Raw genomic sequence first — 20,054 nt, 5'->3', positions numbered from 1 at the left:
TAATTTATGAAAAATTTCAATTATTAATGGATTGAATGGATTAAACGGTCATTTACTCATTAACAACTCTTAAAGTAATTGAGTAATTACTTAAAAATGAATAAATTATCAAAAATAATTTCTTAATGAGACTGAGGTTCTAATCCTAGGTCCTAAAAAGCTCAGGGATTACTTTTCAGATAGTCTGATTACCTTAGATAATATTACCTTAACCTCTAACAGTGATATTAGGAACCTGGGTGTTATTTTTGATCAGGATCTGTCCTTTATGTCCCATGTTAAACATGTCTCCAGGACAGCCTTCTTCCATCTAAGGAATGTTGCAAAAATGAGAAACTTCTTGTCCTTCAAAGATGCAGAACAAATGCTTCCTGCCTTTGTGACTTCAAGATGAGATGATTGTAACTCCCTAATGTCAGGATGTCCAAACTCCTCTGTTAGGATCTTCCAGCTAGAGCAGAACGCTGCTGCAGGTTTACTAACCAGAACTGGAAGAAGAGAGCACATCTCCCCAGTCTTAGCATCCTTACACTGGCTTCACATCAAATCTAGAATAGAATTCAACATCCTTCTGATCACATCTAAAACTCTTCATCACCAGGCTCCGTCCTATATGGAGAAACTTCTAGAAGGGTCTCACCCTCCACGAGCCCTTGGCTCTGAGGATGCAGGACTGTTGGTAATCCCTAAAGTCCTTCAAAGTAAAAGAGGAGGCAGGAGTTTCAGCCATATGGCTCCTTTACTCTGGAATCAACTAGCAGCCTCGGTCCGAAGGGCCCACACCATTAGTTTATTTAAGAGGAGACTAAAAAGCTTCCTCTTTGATAGAGCTTCTCATTAGGAATAAAATAGGAGCACTAAGTTGAGCTGCTCTAGGCCTAGACTGCTGAGGGGATTTCCTCTCTCCCGTTAAAGGGAGGAACTCTACATTTGGAGTTTCTGTCTTTCTTTCTTTCTCTCTGTGTAACAACATTACTGGAGCCACCAGATCCTGACAGGAGGGGTTCTGAGATGTTTGTTGATGGGATTTAGTGCTTTACAAATAAAATTGAATTGAATTGAATTGAATTAATAAATAAAACATTAATTTGCAGACATTTGTTATTTATCTATTCATAATAAATCGGGGCACCACCAGATAAACTGGAAATAGCTAATACCTAAATATCAGTCTCGTTTGTAAAAAGTTTATTTAAGTTAGTTAATATTTCTGCATAAAATATAACAATCTTAAATAAAAGGGAAGGTGTGAGATCCGAGCACAGACTGTTACAAACCAGTGAATTGTCAACAATAAATACACAATAATCACCAAGAATCGTTCAATTCAGCTAACAGGCGTTTATTAATAAAATATATTAATTCATAAATAATTCTGAAATCATCTCATAAATCAACACATTCAAATAGCAAACGACATCTAACACGGAGATCTCATCTATTAAACAGAAACACTATGTACAGAGAGTGTGTGTGTGTGTGTGTGTGTGTGTGTGTGTGTGTGTGTGTGTGTGTGTGTGTGTGTGTGTGTGTGTGTGTGTGTGTGTGTGTGTGTGTGTGTGTGTGTGTGTGCGGGCGTGTGTAGTCTGGAGTGGGTGTAATGACCTCGACCATCCACCAGGTGGAGGCAGACGTTGGCAGGTCACGTCATCTCAGGTCTGGTGCAGTTCAATCCAAACCAACATGGTGGCTCCATCACAAACTTTTGTCTTTATCCCTGAAACCTTCAGAGGAAATAGTGCCTGAAAACACATGAGGAGGGAACCAAGCTGCAGGTGTTGAATCGGTCCTGGTCCTGGTCCTGGTCCTGCTCCTTGTCCTGGTTCTGGTTCCACTGCCGCCAGCGGAGAGCTTTCAGGAAGGTATGGCGATGTGCCGGAGCTCTGCTCCCTGCGTCTCATGCAGGTTGGAATCAGCGATATGCAAATGAGCATCGGGGCAATGCAGCTGGAAACACACCGCACCCCGCAAACCCCGCGCTGCGTTTCACATAGACAATGAATGGGAAGCCAAAAATTGGCAGATTCGATTTTGACGTGCGTCTTTGGACATATTTTGTTTAAAAAACATCAGCATATCTGATATCAACACAATTCCAATCTGGTGCATCCCTAATTGTTTTCATTTATTAGTTGAAATAATTTTGTAATTTCAAAAATGAAGATAATGAAGATGCTGAATACTTCTAATGGCACTGCACATACCTTTTCAATTTAATGTCAAAAAGAAAACGAAAACATTCAATGTTATGCTGAAATCAAATGTTTCAGTTAGAATGAAACCTTGTGCCACTAGGGGGCAGGCAAGATGTCCTGTGTCACTTAATAAATACCCACCAGTCCTTCCCATTGGAATTTATTGTTGTAATTACAGTTACAAACATTCTGGTCCTGGTACAGAAATGTAGCTTTAACAGCAAGAACGTCACACAAAAAACAATAAAAAGCTCGCAAATAAATAAACGTTGCTTTACAGGAATGGATTTCTTTCCTTCCATTTCCGACACTGAGCGGTTTCAGGTACATTCAGAATGAGTGCATCATTTGTTAATGACCGTTTCCAGCCTGAACACCAAGCTGCTGGAGCCTCCAGCCCTGACCCACCAGTGAGCAGCGTGCACACACACACACACACACACACACACACACACACACACACACACACACACACACACACACACACACACACACACACACACACACACACACACACACACACACAGACAGTGAGAACATTCTTTCTACAGTGTGAACTTTGACCCCCAAACACACTAAAACAGTAGTAGATTCCTTTATATAGTTTTCTATATAGTTCACTTATGTTTATTCTTATATATCCAGCAGTTTTTTTGAAAGTTTGCTGATTGGTTACTTGTTTTTAATCACACATCACACACATCACTAGAGGAAAAAGTGTGTATTCACATAATTCCAGAGAAGTTGATGGTAACGTCCGATTCACTCTTCATAAGAACAAGAAGAAAGTTGGGCTCTGCGAAGTCCTACTGAACAAAATGACCTCATTTTCCTTGGCCAGTTCTCTGGCTGAACAAATTTGGTTGGGCTGTTCCAACCATCCAGTGCCACACTGCCTAAACTTCTGCACTTTGTGCTGCACTTTTCAGCACTTATCAGTCATATCTTAAACATGTTTAGCGTGTAACCTCGCTCCTGTGTGAGTCCCGCAGCTCGTTAACACATCGGAGGGCGGCTTTACATGATGCACCTGAACGCATCACTAAGAGCTGTCAGCTCCAGTGGTTAAAACCAACCAACCTGGCAACCCAGACACAAACTTTCTCTTTTATTACTGAAACAGTTTAGAGAACTGTATTTCTGAAAACTTTGGAATTGAGTAATAAGCTGAGTAGTTGAAAAGTTAAAACGCCGCTTCAAAGATGTGTGACTGCTGTGAGGGGGCGTGGCCTGCTATGACTTGGCAGGGGATGCAAGTTAGACAGCTTTTACTCAGAGTATGAACAGTCTGACGCCACTGCTGAAATTTCTTCTTGTTCTTATGGCTTCTTATGGGACGATGCAGGGGCTTTAAGTCTAGAATCGTTTGTGGTTTGTTTTCCACAGAAAGTTCAGTAAGGGGAGTGCTATCAGTAGAAGTAAGGCCAAGATGAGTTTGTGTGACAAACACGTCTGCAGAAACATTGGTTCTTCGTACAGTAGAGTTTAGAAAAATAAAGGAGTCCTGTTCGTAACGCCTACAAAATGCAGCTAACAGGATATAGAAAATCAAGCAGAAAGATGTTTACTACTTCCATGGAGACCTTTGTCAGGTGTAAGAACTCAAAAGGTTCAATATATGTTAAAGCATTCAAATATAAAATGAAGAGTTCATGAAAAGATGTGGAAACAAAGAGGTCGTCTCTACTATGTGCATCAGGCCCTGCAGCTCCTCCAGTCTTGTAATATCAGTTTGAACCACAAGGTGATGTATTGAGTCACTTTAGCATATAATTACTGTTGGGGAAAAGGAAGCGCATGCTGCCGTTTGTCCTGGTGTGCTACCAACAACTACCTCACACTCATGTGAGAAATCTAAAGCAGCAGCTACAAACACTGACAGGAGAGTAAAAGCTGCTGAGGCTCAAGCTGCAACACTGCCCCCTGAACACTGCCCCCCTGAATACTGCCCCCTGAAAACTGCCCCCAGACACTGCCCCCTGAACACTACCCCCAGACACTGCCCCCTGAACACTGCCCCCTTAACACTGCCCCCAGACACTGCCCCCTGAACACTGCCCCCTTAACACTGCCCCCAGACACTGCCCCCTGAACACTGCCCCCGAACACTGCCCCCCTGAACACTGCCCCCCTGAACACTGGCTGTCATTAGTGTCCGAGTAAAAGCCTTGAGCCTTGTTCTCTGACACATTGAAAACTTTCTCATAAACAGCAGTGTCCAGCTCCTGCTGAAGCTCCGCCTCCTGTTACTGAGAGGAGCGTCTGCACCTCGTCTGAACACCAGGGGGCAGTGAAGCGCCACATTTCAATAAACCACTTCACTAAACAACCAGTGAGCACAAAGCGGCAAATGTAAACAACAACAGGAGGGTTTACACAGCGATGAAATATTGAAATATTGTGAGCAGGTCCAGAGTGACAAGCATCACTGACCAGTCGTCAGACACCTTCATTGTAGCTCCGCCTTCTGAGACCCTTCCTCAGTGCTCGCTACCTCAACAGATCGGGGATGGAAAATGCAGCCGGCAGACGCGGTCTTTTCCGTACCATCCACAACTTTTGTCAGTGGATAACCCATCCTGTCCCTCCCACCCTGCCCCGTCCCATTCTGTTCGATCCCAACCCCGTTCTGTCCCACCCTGTCCCATCCCACGCCATTCCATCCCGCCCCATTCCATCACGGCCCATTCAGTCGCATCCCATTCCATCCCGCCCCATTCCATCACGGCCCGTCCAGCTCCGTTCCATCCCGTCCCGCCCCATTCCATGCCATCCCGCTCCGTTCCGTCACCTCCCGTTCCACTCCGTTCAGTCCTGTTACATCCCTTCCCGCCCCAGTCCATCACGGCCCATTCCATCACGGCCCGTCCAGCTCCGTTCCATCCTGTTACATCCCATCCCGCCCCATTCTGTCCTGCCCCGTTCCGTCCTGTCCCGCTCCTTTCCGTCCCATCCTTCTCCGTTCTGTCTGACCCGTTGGGGTGATGGAGGACTGGTGGGTGCAGGTGGAAGGATGGTGGGGGCAGGTGGGGGCTACTCCTGCTAACAATGAGGGCGATGGGGTGTTGACCCAGTCAGTTGTATCGCCAACACTCAATGAGGTTTCGGAGTTTCAGTGTATCTCAAGTTCTAAAACTGAAACACGAACAACTGGAACTACTTCTGAGTATGATCAAACAATGAATAGTTACCTGAAACGTGTGTACTAAACGTTTTGTAGCAGCATCGGCAGGACGCTCGTAATCTATAACATTCTGAGCGTCAACAGACCGAAGGTCCAGTACATCCAGAACACCAACCAGGGAGCTATACTGCAGTACTGGAGCTATACTGCAGTATTGGTTGTATACTGTAGTACACCAGGCAGGGTCCACTCTGTCTTCTGCCTGTGGTACTGGAGCTATACTATAGTACTGGAGCTATACTGCAGTACTGGAGCTATACTGCTGTATTGGGAGCTGTATTTGGAGCTATACTGCAGTACTGGAGCTATACTGCTGTATTGGGAACTGTATTGGGAGCTATACTGCAGTACTGGAGCTATACTGCAGTACTGGAAGCAATGAGGAAGCGATGATGAAGCGATGAGGAAGCAATTAGGAAAACGAGGGCTCATTTTCACACTCTGAGCTTCACACAGACTGAAACAAGACACTGTGAGAAAACTACAAAATAAAGTACCAATACCTTGAGCTGGTAAATCCACATTCTTAAGAATAATAAGCCTTTCAGGTGATTCAGCGGAGGAACAGAAGGAGACACAGGCACCGTCCTGCTGGAGCAGCAGCAGGAACAAAGTACAGTCAGGGTGTGGAAGTTACCTTCTCAAGAAATACCTTAATACTTCAAATTAGAAACTCCTTTATGAGCTTTATGACTGGAAGCTGTTTTTAACACTTTTCTTCAAAAGAAAATTCATCTGGAGCTACAAAACATTTTAAACCTTTAGAATGAGGAGAACAAACCTTGAACTTTGATCGTGTCATTTTCATGTGTTTACCCAAACTGGGGCTAATGTTTAAAACTCAGAACGACGTGTGGAGTTTATCACCATGGTAACTGTTCAACTGTTTTACAATATTCAGCAACAGTTTACGCCATTTGAAGCTTTTTCAATCTATTTTAGCCGTTTGAAGTTTATAGTGGTTTTTGAGGTTTAATCCATTTCAACTATTTTCACTGTTCCAGCACATCTCACCTGTTGGAGATATTCCAGCAGTTCTTTCTTATTGTTTTTAAGCAGTTACACCTCTTTTAAGCTATTTTAGTGATTTTAGCTGTTTAGCAGTTTTCAACCATTGATGTGCCATTTTGGAAGTTTATGCTGTTCGGACAGTTTTTGTGGTTTTAGCTATTTGCATCTAGTTTGAAATATTTGAGCCATTTTTGCTGTTTAGCACTTCTTTCAGAGCTTTTTAGTGATCAACGTCTCCTATTTTACCAAACCTGCTCATGAAGCTGCAGCGCTGGCAGTGAAAGCCAGTTTTGACATGTGGACTAAAAGAGTTTTAGGGTGAAAGGTCAAAGGTCTGTAACCATGAGTTGTTGGTCATTTCAGCTGCGACCTCAGAGGCTCTTAGAAAGAACTTTCCTAACTGCAGAGCTGCAGGATGCAGAACCCAGTTTGTGTCAACTGAACGATACATTTCACCACGTGAGTCTGGAAGCATCAGCGGTGAAGTAGGACGGGTTAAGGATTGTTGGAGGCTACTAGACTGCTGACAGTGGCTACTAGACTGCCGACAGCAGCACACCAGCTGCTCCTGGGTGGGGTGGGTGGGGGCTCCTGGCTGGAGTGGGGTGGTGTTAGATGTAAACGGCTGCTCCTGGCCGGGGGGCGGGTCGGGGGGAGGGGGGGTTGTTAGATGTAAACGGGCTGCTCCTGGGCTGTCAGCAGCCGGTACATGGCTGCAGGCATCGTCTTCATGTGAATCTGTGACAGAAACAAACAGCAGCTGCATGAACGTCAGAAAACTTCAAAGCACATTCCTCTTCATGCCTGTGGGACAAGCGGTCGGATTCTGCTTCGAAATAACTCTTAATTTATTTATCTTTAGTCATCATGATTAACTTAAATCTTCATCTCTGCAGAGCTTAAGCCCCGTTTCCACTTCATGTGACAACACCTGGGGCCTCATCTATAAAACCTTGCGTAGGATTCCTACTTAAAATGTTTGTGCGCCCAAAAGCTGAAAATGGTGTGCGTCCAAATAGATTTGGATCTATAAAACGGTGCGTACGCACATCTGCATGCACTTTCCTTTTCTAGATCTAGTCCACCTGGAAGGGTGACAGTTCAGGCCCCGCCCCCAACACGCCCACTTTCTACCATAAAAGGTCAATGCAAAGGGCCTCCTCCATATTTTACATCTCAATCAGCCTGATGATCTCCAGCATTTGATGTTAAATCCTGGAAGAAAAGACGAAGCAAAGCAATTTTACTGAGAGAGAAACAGTCATGAGGAGGTGGAGGTCAGGAGATGGTGGAGGTCAGGAGATGGTGGAGGTCAGGAGATGATGGAGGTCAGGAGATGGTGGAGGTCAGGAGATGGTGGAGGTCAGGAGATGATGGAGGTCAGGAGAGGATGGAGGTCAGGAGATGGTGGAGGTCAGGAGATGGTGGAGGTCAGGAGATGGTGGTGGTCAGGAGACGAAGGAGGTCAGGAGAGGATGGAGGTCAGGAGAGGATGGAGGTCAGGAGATGATGGAGGTCAGGAGAAGGTGGAGGTCAGAGATGATGGAGGTCAGGAGATGGTGCAGGTCAGGAAATGATGGAGGTCAGGAGATGGTGGAGGTCAGGAGATGGTGGAGGTCAGGAGAAGGTGGAGGTCAGGAGATGGTGGAGGTCAGGAGAAGATGGAGGTCAGAGATGATGGAGGTCAGGAGATGGTGGAGGTCAGGAGAGGATGGAGGTCAGGAGATGGTGGAGGTCAGGAGATGGTGGAGGTCAGGAGATGATGGTGGTCAGGAGATGGTGGAGGTCAGGAGAAGGTGGAGGTCAGGAGAGGATGGAGGTCAGGAGATGGTGGAGGTCAGGAGAAGGTGGAGGTCAGGAGATGATGGAGGTCAGGAGATGATGGAGGTCAGGAGATGGTGGAGGTCAGGAGAGGATGGAGGTCAGGAGATGGTGGAGGTAAGGAGATGATGGAGGTCAGGAGATGGTGGTGGTCAGGAGATGGTGGAGGTCAGGAGATGATGGAGGTCAGGAGATGGTGGAGGTCAGGAGATGGTGGAGGTCAGGAGATGGTGGAGATCAGGAGATGATGGAGGTCAAGAGATGATGGAGGTCAGGAGATGATGGAGGTCAGGAGATGGTGAAGGTCAGGAGATGGTGGAGATCAGGAGATGATGGAGGTCAAGAGATGATGGAGGTCAGGAGATGATATTATCTGGAGTCACAGTAGTGGAATCAGTTAATAAAAGAAAAAAGAAGTGATCAGCAGCTCGTCGTCACTGCTGGGAATAGTGAGAGAGTCTGAGAGAGATCAGAGACTGTAGAGGTGGAGGAGAAGAGTCTGATCTGAAGGTGGAGGTCAGAGGAGAGTGACATCATGGAGGAGAGTGACATCATGGAGGAGAGTGACATCATGGGGAGAGTGATATCATGGAGAAGAGTGACATTATGGGGAGAGTGATATCATGGAGAGATTAGAGTGACATCATGAAGAAGAGTGACATAGAGGAGAGCAACATCATGGAGAGAGGAGAGTGACATCATGGAGAGATGAGAGTGACATCATGAGGAGAGTGACATAATCGAGAGAGAAGAGTGACATCATGGGGGAGAGTGACATCATGCAGGAGAGTGACATCACGGAGAAGAGTGACATCATGGTGGAAAGTGACATCATGGAGGAGAGTGGCATCATGAGGGAGTGACATCATGGAGGAGAGTGACATCATGGGGACAGTGACATCTTGGTGGCCAGAGGAGAGTGACATCATGGGAAGAGTGACATAATTGAGAGAGAAGAGTGACATCATGGGTGAGAGTGACATCATGCAGGAGAGTGACATCATGCGGGAGTGACATCATGGGGGAAAGTGACATCGTGGCGGCCAGAGGAGAGTGACATCATGGGGGACAGTGACATCATGGAGGAGAGTGACATCATGGAGGAGAGTGACATCATGGAGGAGAGTCACATCATGGGGAACAGTGACATCATGGAGGAGAGTGACATCATGGGGGACAGTGACATCATGGAGGAGAGTCACATCATGGAGGAGAGTGACATCATGGAGAGAGGAGAGTGACATCATGGAGGAGTGTGACATCATGGAGGATCATGACATCATGGAGAGAGGAGAGTGACATCATGGAGGAGAGTGACATCATGGAGGAGCATGACATCATGGAGGAGAGTAACATCATGGGGGACAGTGACATCATGGAGGAGAGTGACATCATGGATAGAGGAGAGTGACATCATGGAGGAGAATGACATCATGGATAGAGGAGAGTGACATCATGGAGGAGAGTGACATCATGGAGGAGAGTCACATCATGGAGGAGAGTGACATCATGGGGGAGAGTGACATCATGGAGGATCATGACATCATGGAGAGGAGAGTGACATCATGGAGGAGAGTCACATCATGGAGGAGAGTGACATCATGGGGGACAGAGACATCATGGAGGAGAGTCACATCATGGAGGAGAGTGACATCATGGAGAGAGGAGAGTGACATCATGGAGGAGAGTGACATCATGGAGGAGCATGACATCATGGAGGAGAGTAACATCATGGGGGACAGTGACATCATGGAGGAGAGTGACATCATGGAGAGAGGAGAGTGACATCATGGAGGAGTGTGACATCATGGAGGATCATGACATCATGGAGAGGAGAGTGACATCATGGAGGAGAGTGACATCAAGGAGGACAGTGACATCAAGGAGGAGAGTTACATCATGGGGGACAGTGACATCATGGAGAGAGGAGAGTGACATCATGGAGGAGTGTGACATCATGGAGAGAGGAGAGTGACATCATGGAGGAGTGTGACATCATGGAGAGAGGAGAGTGACATCATGGAGGAGAGTGACATCAGGGGGGAGAGTGACATCATGGAGGAGAGTGACATCATGGGGGAAAGTGACATCATGGGGGACAGTGACATCATGGAGGAGAGTGACATCATGGGGGAGAGTGACATCAAGGAGGACAGTGACATCATGGAGGAGAGTGACATCATGGGGGACAGTGACATCATGGAGGAGAGTGAGATCATGGTAGTGACTCCACCATGTGTCAGAGTGTTGTAGAGGAAGGAGACATTTTGGTGGAGACATGGCGGGACGATAAAGTTTGATCTGTTTATTAAATGTATAAATTAAATACTTGAACAGGGACTGTGTTTTATCCTTCGTCACTAGAGGTGGAGGAGGAGGGTGGAGGAGAGTGGAGGAGGAGGGTGACGAGGAGGTCGTCTGCAGCTGCAGAGCGTCCAGAGCACATGGCTGTATCACGAGCAGCTTTTATCAAGATTTACAGAATAATGTTAAAATATACTAAACCCTCTGATAATAAAAGAAGTAATATAAAATCTATATGTTCTTTATTTTACATGGAACCTTTGCTAAATCATCCAAACTGCAGCTTCACTCACGACTGTCACCTTCTGTGTTTTCTCTGGAATTAGACTGGGACACACTTGGTCAGAATTGATAATCACTCACCTCTATCTGCTCTGGATCATTGATAATCAATCACCTCTATCTGCTCTGGATCATTGATAATCAATCACCTCTATCTGCTCTGGATCATTGATAATCACTCACTTCTATCTGCTCTGGATCATTGATAATCAATCACTTCTATCTGCTCTGGATCATTGATATCATTGAATGTGTTGCTCAAGGTTCTAAGTTGTCGTACCGGTACGAACTTTCTCTTGCTAAGTTCATTTTTATATTTCACAAACTTTGTGTGGGAAGTGGCGTAGCCATCTTTCAGGACCTTTAGTGTGTAAGCCACCTTTAGAGACGAGGCCGGTTGTCTGTTCAAGACACTGTTGTTTCCACTTAATAACTCTTTTAATACCTTAACTGTAAACAACTGGTAATATGTTAATAACTAATGTTATTAACGGTTGATACATCTGTTAATAACTTAATAACTAGAAATAACTCAGTAATAACTGTTAGTAAGTGTTAATATCTGTAAATAACTCAGTAATAACTGTTAGTAAGTGTTAATAACTATAAATAACTCAGTAATAACTGTTAGTAAGTGTTAATATCTGTAAATAACTCAGTACTAACTGTTAGTAAGTGTTAATATCTGTAAATAACTCAGTACTAACTGTTAATAAGTGTTAATATCTGTAAATAACTCAGTAATAACTGGTAGTAAGTGTTAACTGTAAATAACTCTGTTAATAACTGATGACTCTGAGGTGAAGGTCACGCTACCCCCTGCAGACCAGTCAGGGTTCACCAGCAGGTGATCTGCTCTCACCTCTCCCACCGCACTGGACAGGATGTGGACGATCTTCTCGTGGGGCGTGGCCACCACGCTCTGGCTGTTGATCTCAATGATGCGGTGGCCCACCCTGACTCCACCTCTCTCGGCGATGCCCCCCCGCATCAGGCTGCAGATCTGGTGGGAACACATGAGGTATCGTAAACCGTGATAATCTTAGCGACTGTCACTTCCACTAAACGTCAGCACGATGGAAGACTCTCTGGTATGAGTCTGGTCAGAACCACGGTACTACCCACAATGCCATTCTGCACACTGAAGCCCAGCTGGTAGCGCAGGTCAGGCCTCCTGATGAGGACGGTGGTCACCGGGGGACATCTGACGATGTTCAGCTTGATCCCAGCCTGGTTCTTCAGACCCTGAGGAGAAGAGAGACCCAGTCCTCAGCTGGACTTCTTCTCACTGGCAGTGGAGACAACTGAGACAACGGCATGATGGAGATGACAGCACAATGGAGACAATATAGATGACGGCACAACGGATGCAACGGAAATGACAGATGACAGCACGACAGAGACAACAGCACGATGTGGATGACAGAGACGACGGCATGATGGAGACGATGGTGATGACAGAGATGATCGAACAACAGAGACGACGGAACAACAGAGACGACGGCACGACTGAGACAACAGAGACGATGGAACAACAGAGACAACAGAGATGACAGAGACGACGGCACGATGGAGACGATGGTGATGACAGAGATGATCGAACAACAGAGACGACGGAACAACAGAGACGACGGCACGACTGAGACAACAGAGACGATGGAACAACAGAGACAACAGAGACAACAGAGATGACAGAGACGACGGCACGATGGAGACGACAGAGACAACGGCATGACAGAGACAACGGCACGGCAGAGACAACAGTATGACAGAGACAATGGCACAACAGAGACAACAGTATGACAGAGACAACAGTATGACAGAGACGACAGTATGACAGAGACGACAGCATGACAGAGACGACAGCATGACAGAGACAACGGCACGACAGAGACAACAGTATGACAGAGACAATGGCACAACAGAGACAACAGTATGACAGAGACGACAGTATGACAGAGACGACAGCATGACAGACACAACGGCACGACAGAGACAACAGCATGACAGAGACAACAGTATGACAGAGACAATGGCACAACAGAGACAACAGCATGACAGAGACAACGGCACGACAGAGACAACAGTATGACAGAGACAACAGTATGACAGAGACAACAGTATGACAGAGACGACAGCATGACAGAGATGACAGCATGACAGAGACGACAGCACGACAGAGACAACGGCACGACAGAGACGACAGTATGACAGAGACAACAGTATGACAGAGACGACAGTATGACAGAGACAACAGCACGACAGAGACAATGGCCTGACAGAGACAACAGTATGACAGAGACAACAGTATGACAGAGACGACAGTATGACAGAGACGACAGCATGACAGAGACAATGGGACGACAGAGACGACAGTATGACAGAGACGACAGCATGACAGAGACAACAGTATGACAGAGACGACAGTATGACAGAGACGACAGCATGACAGAGATGACAGCATGACAGAGATGACAGTATGACAGAGATGACAGTATGACAGAGACAACAGTATGACAGAGACGACAGCATGACAGAGATGACAGCACGACAGAGACAACGGCACGACAGAGACGACAGTATGACAGAGACGACAGCATGACAGAGACAACAGTATGACAGAGACAACAGCACGACAGAGACAACGGCCTGACAGAGACAACAGTATGACAGAGACGACAGTATGACAGAGACGACAGTATGAGAGAGACAACAGCACGACAGAGACAACGGCCTGACAGAGACAACAGTATGACAGAGACAACAGCACGACAGAGACAACGGCCTGACAGAGACAACAGTATGACAGAGACGACAGTATGACAGAGACGACAGTATGACAGAGACAACAGCACGACAGAGACAACGGCCTGACAGAGACAACAGTATGACAGAGACAACAGTATGACAGAGACGACAGTATGACAGAGACGACAGCATGACAGAGACAATGGCACGACAGAGACGACAGTATGACAGAGACAACAGCACGACAGAGACAACGGCCTGACAGAGACAACAGTATGACAGAGACAACAGCACGACAGAGACAACGGCCTGACAGAGACAACAGTATGACAGAGACGACAGTATGACAGAGACGACAGTATGACAGAGACAACAGCACGACAGAGACAACGGCCTGACAGAGACAACAGTATGACAGAGACAACAGTATGACAGAGACGACAGTATGACAGAGACGACAGCATGACAGAGACAATGGCACGACAGAGACGACAGTATGACAGAGACAACAGTATGACAGAGACGACAGCATGACAGAGATGACAGTATGACAGAGACGACAGCATGACAGAGACGACAGTATGACAGAGACGACAGCATGACAGAGACGACAGTATGACAGAGACGACAGCATGACAGAGACAATGCCACGACAGAGACGACAGTATGACAGAGACGACAGCATGACAGAGACGACAGTATGACAGAGGCAATGGCACGACAGAGACGACAGTATGACAGAGACGACAGCATGACAGAGACGACAGCATGACAGAGACAACAGTATGACAGAGACGACAGCATGACAGAGACAACAGCATGACAGAGACAACAGTATGACAGAGACGACAGCATGACAGAGATGACAGCATGACAGAGACGACAGCACGACAGAGACAACGGCACGACAGAGACGACAGTATGACAGAGACAACAGTATGACAGAGACGACAGTATGACAGAGACAACAGTATGACAGAGACGACAGCATGACAGAGACAACAGCCTGACAGAGACAACAGTATGACAGAGACAACAGTATGACAGAGACAACAGTATGACAGAGACGACAGTATGACAGAGACGACAGCATGACAGAGACAATGGCACGACAGAGACGACAGTATGACAGAGACGACGGCACATTCGTACCTTGATGATGCTCTGGCAGGTGGACAGAGGGAGCCCCACAAGGCTGGTTCCATTGATGGACATGATCTGGTCCCCGATGTTCAGCCTGCCGGAACGTTCTGCCGGACCACCATGCATCATGTTGGCGATGATGACGGTGGGCAAGATGGAACCCCAGCCGCTCTCCACGATGACAACGCCCAGAATCTCGCCCTTTCCTTTCTCCACAAACACCTGAGAGGAAAACACAACGCCAGCATGTCTAACATGTTGTCCTCCAAAGCCTGTGTGGCGAAGTGCACCCTATCACAGGATGGGTTTGTACTCATGCTGCTAGAGGGCTTGGCCGCTGTGATGGACCCCTACTCCTACTGCTACAGCCGCTGTGATGGACCCCTACTCCTACTGCTACTGCTACAGCCGCTGTGATGGACCCCTACTCCTACTGCTGCAGCCGCTGTGATGGACTCGTACTCCTACTGCTTGAGCCGCTGTGATGGACTCGTACTCCTACTGCTACAGCCGCTGTGATGGACTCGTACTCTTACTGCTAGAGCCGCTGTGATGGACCCGTACTCCTACTGCTACAGCCGCTGTGATGGACTCGTACTTCTACTGCTACAGCTGCTGTGATGGACTCGTACTCGTGCAGACGTAGGACTGCTGAGTCGGTATGATGGACTGCTACTCGTGGTGCCAGAGGACAGAGCTGCTGTGATAGACTTGTACACAGAATCAGAATTAGAATTCCTTTTATTGTCATTGTTCTCGGAAGCCCAGCAAAATTATAAATAAATAGCAGCTCTCATAAGAAAAAACTGTGCGAACAGCAGAAGGTGCAACAATAATTAAAAAAAAAGAATAGTGCAGACATATAAAACTTTAAAAACTTTAGAAACAGTCCCCAGGGGGTATTTACAAGACAGGGGGTATAAAGCAGCAGTTCAGGGTTTGTTGGTGTTTGAGGCGTTCATGGCAACAACAGCTCTGGGGTAGAAACTGTTTTTTAATCTGCTTGTTTTTGTCTTTATTGCCCTGAAATGCCTCCCTGATGGCAGAAGTTCAAAGAGGTGATGACCGGGGTTTGAGGCTCTCCTTAGGCCGCGGGAGTTGGGATGGGAGAGGGCAGCCAATCAGCTCTGGGTGGTGGTGATGACCCTCTGGAGCCTCTTCCTGTCTGCTGTGGTGCAGCTGGAGAACCACAGCCAGACAACGTAGCTCAGCACCGACTCCACCGAGCAGCGGGAGAAGCTCAACAAGAGCTCCCGGTTTAGGTTGTTCTTCCTGATGATCCTCAGGAAGTAGAGTCTCTGTTGTGTCTTCTCCAGGAATTAGAGTCTCTGTTGTGTCTTCTCCAGGAGTTAGAGTCTCTGTTGTGTCTTCTTCAGGAAGTCGAGTCTCTGTTGTGCCTTCATCGGGAAGTAGAGTCTCTGTTGTGTCTTCTTCAGGAAGTAGAGTCTCTGTATTGTTTTCTTCAGGAAGTAGAGTCTCTGTTGTGTCTTCTTCAGGAAGTCGAGTCTCTGTTGTGCCTTCATCGGGAAGTAGAGTCTCTGTTGTGTCTTCTTCAGGAAGTAGAGTCTCTGTTGTGCCTTCATCTGGAAATAGAGTCTCTGTTGTGCCTTCTTCGGGAAGTAGAGTCTCTGTTGTGTCTTCTTCAGGAAGTAGAGTCTCTGTTGTGCCTTCATCTGGAAGTAGAGTCTCTGTTGTGCCTTCATTGTGAAGTAGAGTCTCTGTTGTGCCTTCTTCAGGAAGTAGAGTCTCTGTTGTGTCCTCCTCAGGAAGTAGAGTCTTTGTTGTTCCTTCTTCAGGAAGTAGGGTCTCTGTTGTGTCCTCTTCAGGAAGTAGGGTCTCTGTTGTGTCCTCTTCAGGAAGTAGAGTCTCTGTTGTGCCTTCTTCAGGAAGTAGAATCTCTGTTGTGTCTTCTTCAGGAAGTAGAGTCTCTGTTGTGCCTTCTTCAGGAAGTAGAGTCTCTGTTGTGTCCTCTTCAGGAAGTAGAGTCTCTGTTGTTCCTTCTTCAAGAAGTAGAGTCTGTGTTATTCCTTCATCTGGAAATAGAGTCTCTGTTGTGCCTTCATCGGGAAGTAGAGTCTCTGTTGTGTCTTCTTCAGGAAGTAGAGTCTCTGTTGTGTCTTCTTCAGGAAGTCGAGTCTCTGTTGTGCCTTCATCGGGAAGTAGAGTCTCTGTTGTGTCTTCTTCAGGAAGTAGAGTCTCTGTTGTGCCTTCATCTGGAAGTAGAGTCTCTGTTGTGTCTTCTTCAGGAAGTAGAGTCTCTGTTGTGCCTTCATCGGGAAGTAGAGTCTCTGTTGTGTCTTCTTCAGGAAGTAGAGTCTCTGTTGTGCCTTCATCGGGAAGTAGAGTCTCTGTTGTGTCTTCTTCAGGAAGTAGAATCTCTGTTGTGCCTTCTTCAGGAAGTAGAGTCTGTGTTATTCCTTCATCGGGAAATAGAGTCTCTGTTGTGCCTTCATCGGGAAGTAGAGTCTCTGTTGTGTCTTCTTCAGGAAGTAGAGTCTCTGTTGTGCCTTGTTCGGGAAGTAGAGTCTCTGTTGTGCCTTCTTTGGGAAGTATAGTCTCTGTTTGGTTTTCTTCAGGAAGTAGAGTCTCTGTTGTGTCTTCTTCAGGAAGTAGAGTCTCTGTTGTGCCTTCATCTGGAAGTAGAGTCTCTGTTGTGTCTTCTTCAGGAAGTAGAATCTCTGTTGTGCCTTCATCGGGAAGTAGAGTCTCTGTTGTGTCTTCTTCAGGAAGTAGAGTCTCTGTTGTGTCCTCTTCAGGAAGTAGAGTCTCTGTTGTTCCTTCTTCAGGAAGTAGAGTCTGTGTTATTCCTTCATCGGGAAATAGAGTCTCTGTTGTGCCTTCATCGGGAAGTAGAGTCTCTGTTGTGTCTTCTTCAGGAAGTAGAGTCTCTGTTGTGCCTTGTTCGGGAAGTAGAGTCTCTGTTGTGCCTTCTTCGGGAAGTATAGTCTCTGTTTTGTTTTCTTCAGGAAGTAGAGTCTCTGTTGTGTCTTCTTCAGGAAGTAGAGTCTCTGTTGTGCCTTCATCTGGAAGTAGAGTCTCTGTTGTGTCTTCTTCAGGAAGTAGAATCTCTGTTGTGTCTTCTTCAGGAAGTAGAGTCTCTGTTGTGTCCTCTTCAGGAAGTAGACTCTCTGATGTGTCTTCTTCAGGAAGTAGAGTCTCTGTTGTGTCCTCCTCAGGAAGTAGAGTCTTTGTTGTTCCTTCTTCAGGAAGTAGGGTCTCTGTTGTGTCTTCTTCAGGAAGTAGAGTCTCTGTTGTGTCCTCTTCAGGAAGTAGAGTCTCTGTTGTGCCTTCTTCAGGAAGTAGAATCTCTGTTGTGTCTTCTTCAGGAAGTAGAGTCTCTGTTGTGCCTTCTTCAGGAAGTAGAGTCTCTGTTGTGTCCTCTTCAGGAAGTAGAGTCTCTGTTGTTCCTTCTTCAGGAAGTAGAGTCTGTGTTATTCCTTCATCGGGAATTAGAGTCTCTGTTGTGCCTTCATCGGGAAGTAGAGTCTCTGTTGTGTCTTCTTCAGGAAGTAGAGTCTCTGTTGTGCCTTGTTCGGGAAGTAGAGTCTCTGTTGTGCCTTCTTCGGGAAGTATAGTCTCTGTTTTGTTTTCTTCAGGAAGTAGAGTCTCTGTTGTGTCTTCTTCAGGAAGTAGAGTCTCTGTTGTGCCTTCATCTGGAAGTAGAGTCTCTGTTGTGCCTTCATCTGGAAGTAGAGTCTCTGTTGTGTCTTCTTCACGAAGTAGAGTCTCTGTTGTGCCTTCATCGGGAAGTAGAGTCTCTGTTGTGTCTTCTTCAGGAAGTAGAGTCTCTGTTGTGCCTTCATCGGGAAATAGAGTCTCTGTTGTGTCTTCTTCAGGATGTAGAGTCTCTGTTGTGCCTTCATTGGGAAGTAGAGTCTCTGTTGTGCCTTCTTCAGGAAGTAGAATCTCTGTTGTGCCTTCATTGGGAAGTAGAGTCTCTGTTGTGCCTTCTTCAGGAAGTAGAGTCTCTGTTGTGCCTTCATCGGGAAATAGAGTCTCTGTTGTGTCCTCTTCAGGATGTAGACTCTCTGTTGTGCCTTCATTGGGAAGTAGAGTCTCTGTTGTGCCTTCTTCAGGAAGTAGAATCTCTGTTGTGCCTTCTTCAGGAAGTAGAGTCTCTGTTGTGCCTTCTTCAGGAAGTAGAGTCTCTGTTGTGTCCTCTTCAGGAAGTAGAGTCTCTGTTGTTCCTTCTTCAGGAAGTAGAGTCTGTGTTATTCCTTCATCGGGAAATAGAGTCTCTGTTGTGCCTTCATCGGGAAGTAGAGTCTCTGTTGTGTCTTCTTCAGGAAGTAGAGTCTCTGTTGTGTCCTCTTCAGGAAGTAGAGTCTCTGTTGTGTCTTCTTCAGGAAGTAGAGTCTCTGTTGTTCCTTCTTCAGGAAGTAGAGTCTCTGTTGTGTCCTCTTCAGGAAGTAGACTCTCTGATGTGTCTTCTTCAGGAAGTAGAGTCTCTGTTGTGCCTTCATCGGGAAGTAGAGTCTCTGTTGTGTCTTCTTCAGGAAGTAGAGTCTCTGTTGTGCCTTGTTCGGGAAGTAGAGTCTCTGTTGTGCCTTCTTCGGGAAGTATAATCTCTGTTTTTTTTTTCTTCAGGAAGTAGAGTCTCTGTTGTGTCTTCTTCAGGAAGTAGAGTCTCTGTTGTGTCCTCTTCAGGAAGTAGACTCTCTGATGTGTCTTCTTCAGGAAGTAGAGTCTCTGTTGTGCCTTCATCGGGAAGTAGAGTCTCTGTTGTGTCCTCCTCAGGAAGTAGAGTCTTTGTTGTTCCTTCTTCAGGAAGTAGAGTCTCTGTTGTGTCCTCTTCAGGAAGTAGAGTCTCTGTTGTGTCTTCTTCAGGATTGTGGAGATAACCGTCCAGGTTAGGTCCTAGCTGATGTAGATGCCCAGGAACTGAAAGTCTGACACCATCTCCACCCCTTCCCCATTCATGGTGATCGGCTGAAAGTCCGGTTTACACCTCCTGAAGTTGGAGGTGTTCAGGATGAGGTTGTTGGTGGTGCACCAGCCTGACAGACTCTCCACCTCCACCCTTTAAGCAGCCTCATCTCCTTCTGAGATGAGCCCCACCACCGTGGTATCATCCACAAGCTTAATGATGGTGTTGTTCGGGTGGGTGGGGGTGCAGTCGTAGGTGTAGAGGGTGTAGAGTAGGGGACTTAGCACAGAGTGCTGTGGAGAACCGGTGCTGGTGCTCAGTGCGGAGGACAGGTGTTGTCCTCCTCTCACCCTCTGGGAGCGGTCCATCAGGAAGTCCATAACCCAGTACAGATGTGGTAGGGGAGACCCAGGACCCCCAGCTTGCTGACCAGTCTGCTCAGGACTGGTGTTGAAAGCCCAGCTGAAGTCCAGGAAGAGCAGCCTGTCGTGGCTCCCCG

At 46.8% G+C, this 20,054-nt stretch overlaps 1 protein-coding gene across 1 annotated transcript in view; it reads right to left on the bottom strand.

Moving 5' to 3' along the window:
- Positions 1 to 7,056: 7,056 nt before the first annotated feature.
- Positions 7,057 to 20,054, bottom strand: part of apba1a (amyloid beta (A4) precursor protein-binding, family A, member 1a) — a gene marked incomplete at both ends in the record, with an annotated part of 44,793 nt that continues 31,795 nt past the window's right edge. The window contains 4 exons of the mRNA XM_080467466.1: positions 7,057 to 7,128; positions 11,660 to 11,800; positions 11,923 to 12,042; positions 14,698 to 14,910. Coding sequence (XP_080323592.1) covers positions 7,057 to 7,128; positions 11,660 to 11,800; positions 11,923 to 12,042; positions 14,698 to 14,910 — 546 coding nt within the window. The remainder of the gene's footprint in view (positions 7,129 to 11,659; positions 11,801 to 11,922; positions 12,043 to 14,697; positions 14,911 to 20,054) is intronic.

The sequence above is a fragment of the Lipophrys pholis genome (genome assembly GCF_963383615.2).
Source record: "Lipophrys pholis genome assembly, chromosome: 7".
Taxonomy (NCBI): Eukaryota; Metazoa; Chordata; class Actinopteri; order Blenniiformes; family Blenniidae; genus Lipophrys; species Lipophrys pholis.
This window is presented reverse-complemented; position numbering and strand designations above follow the sequence as displayed.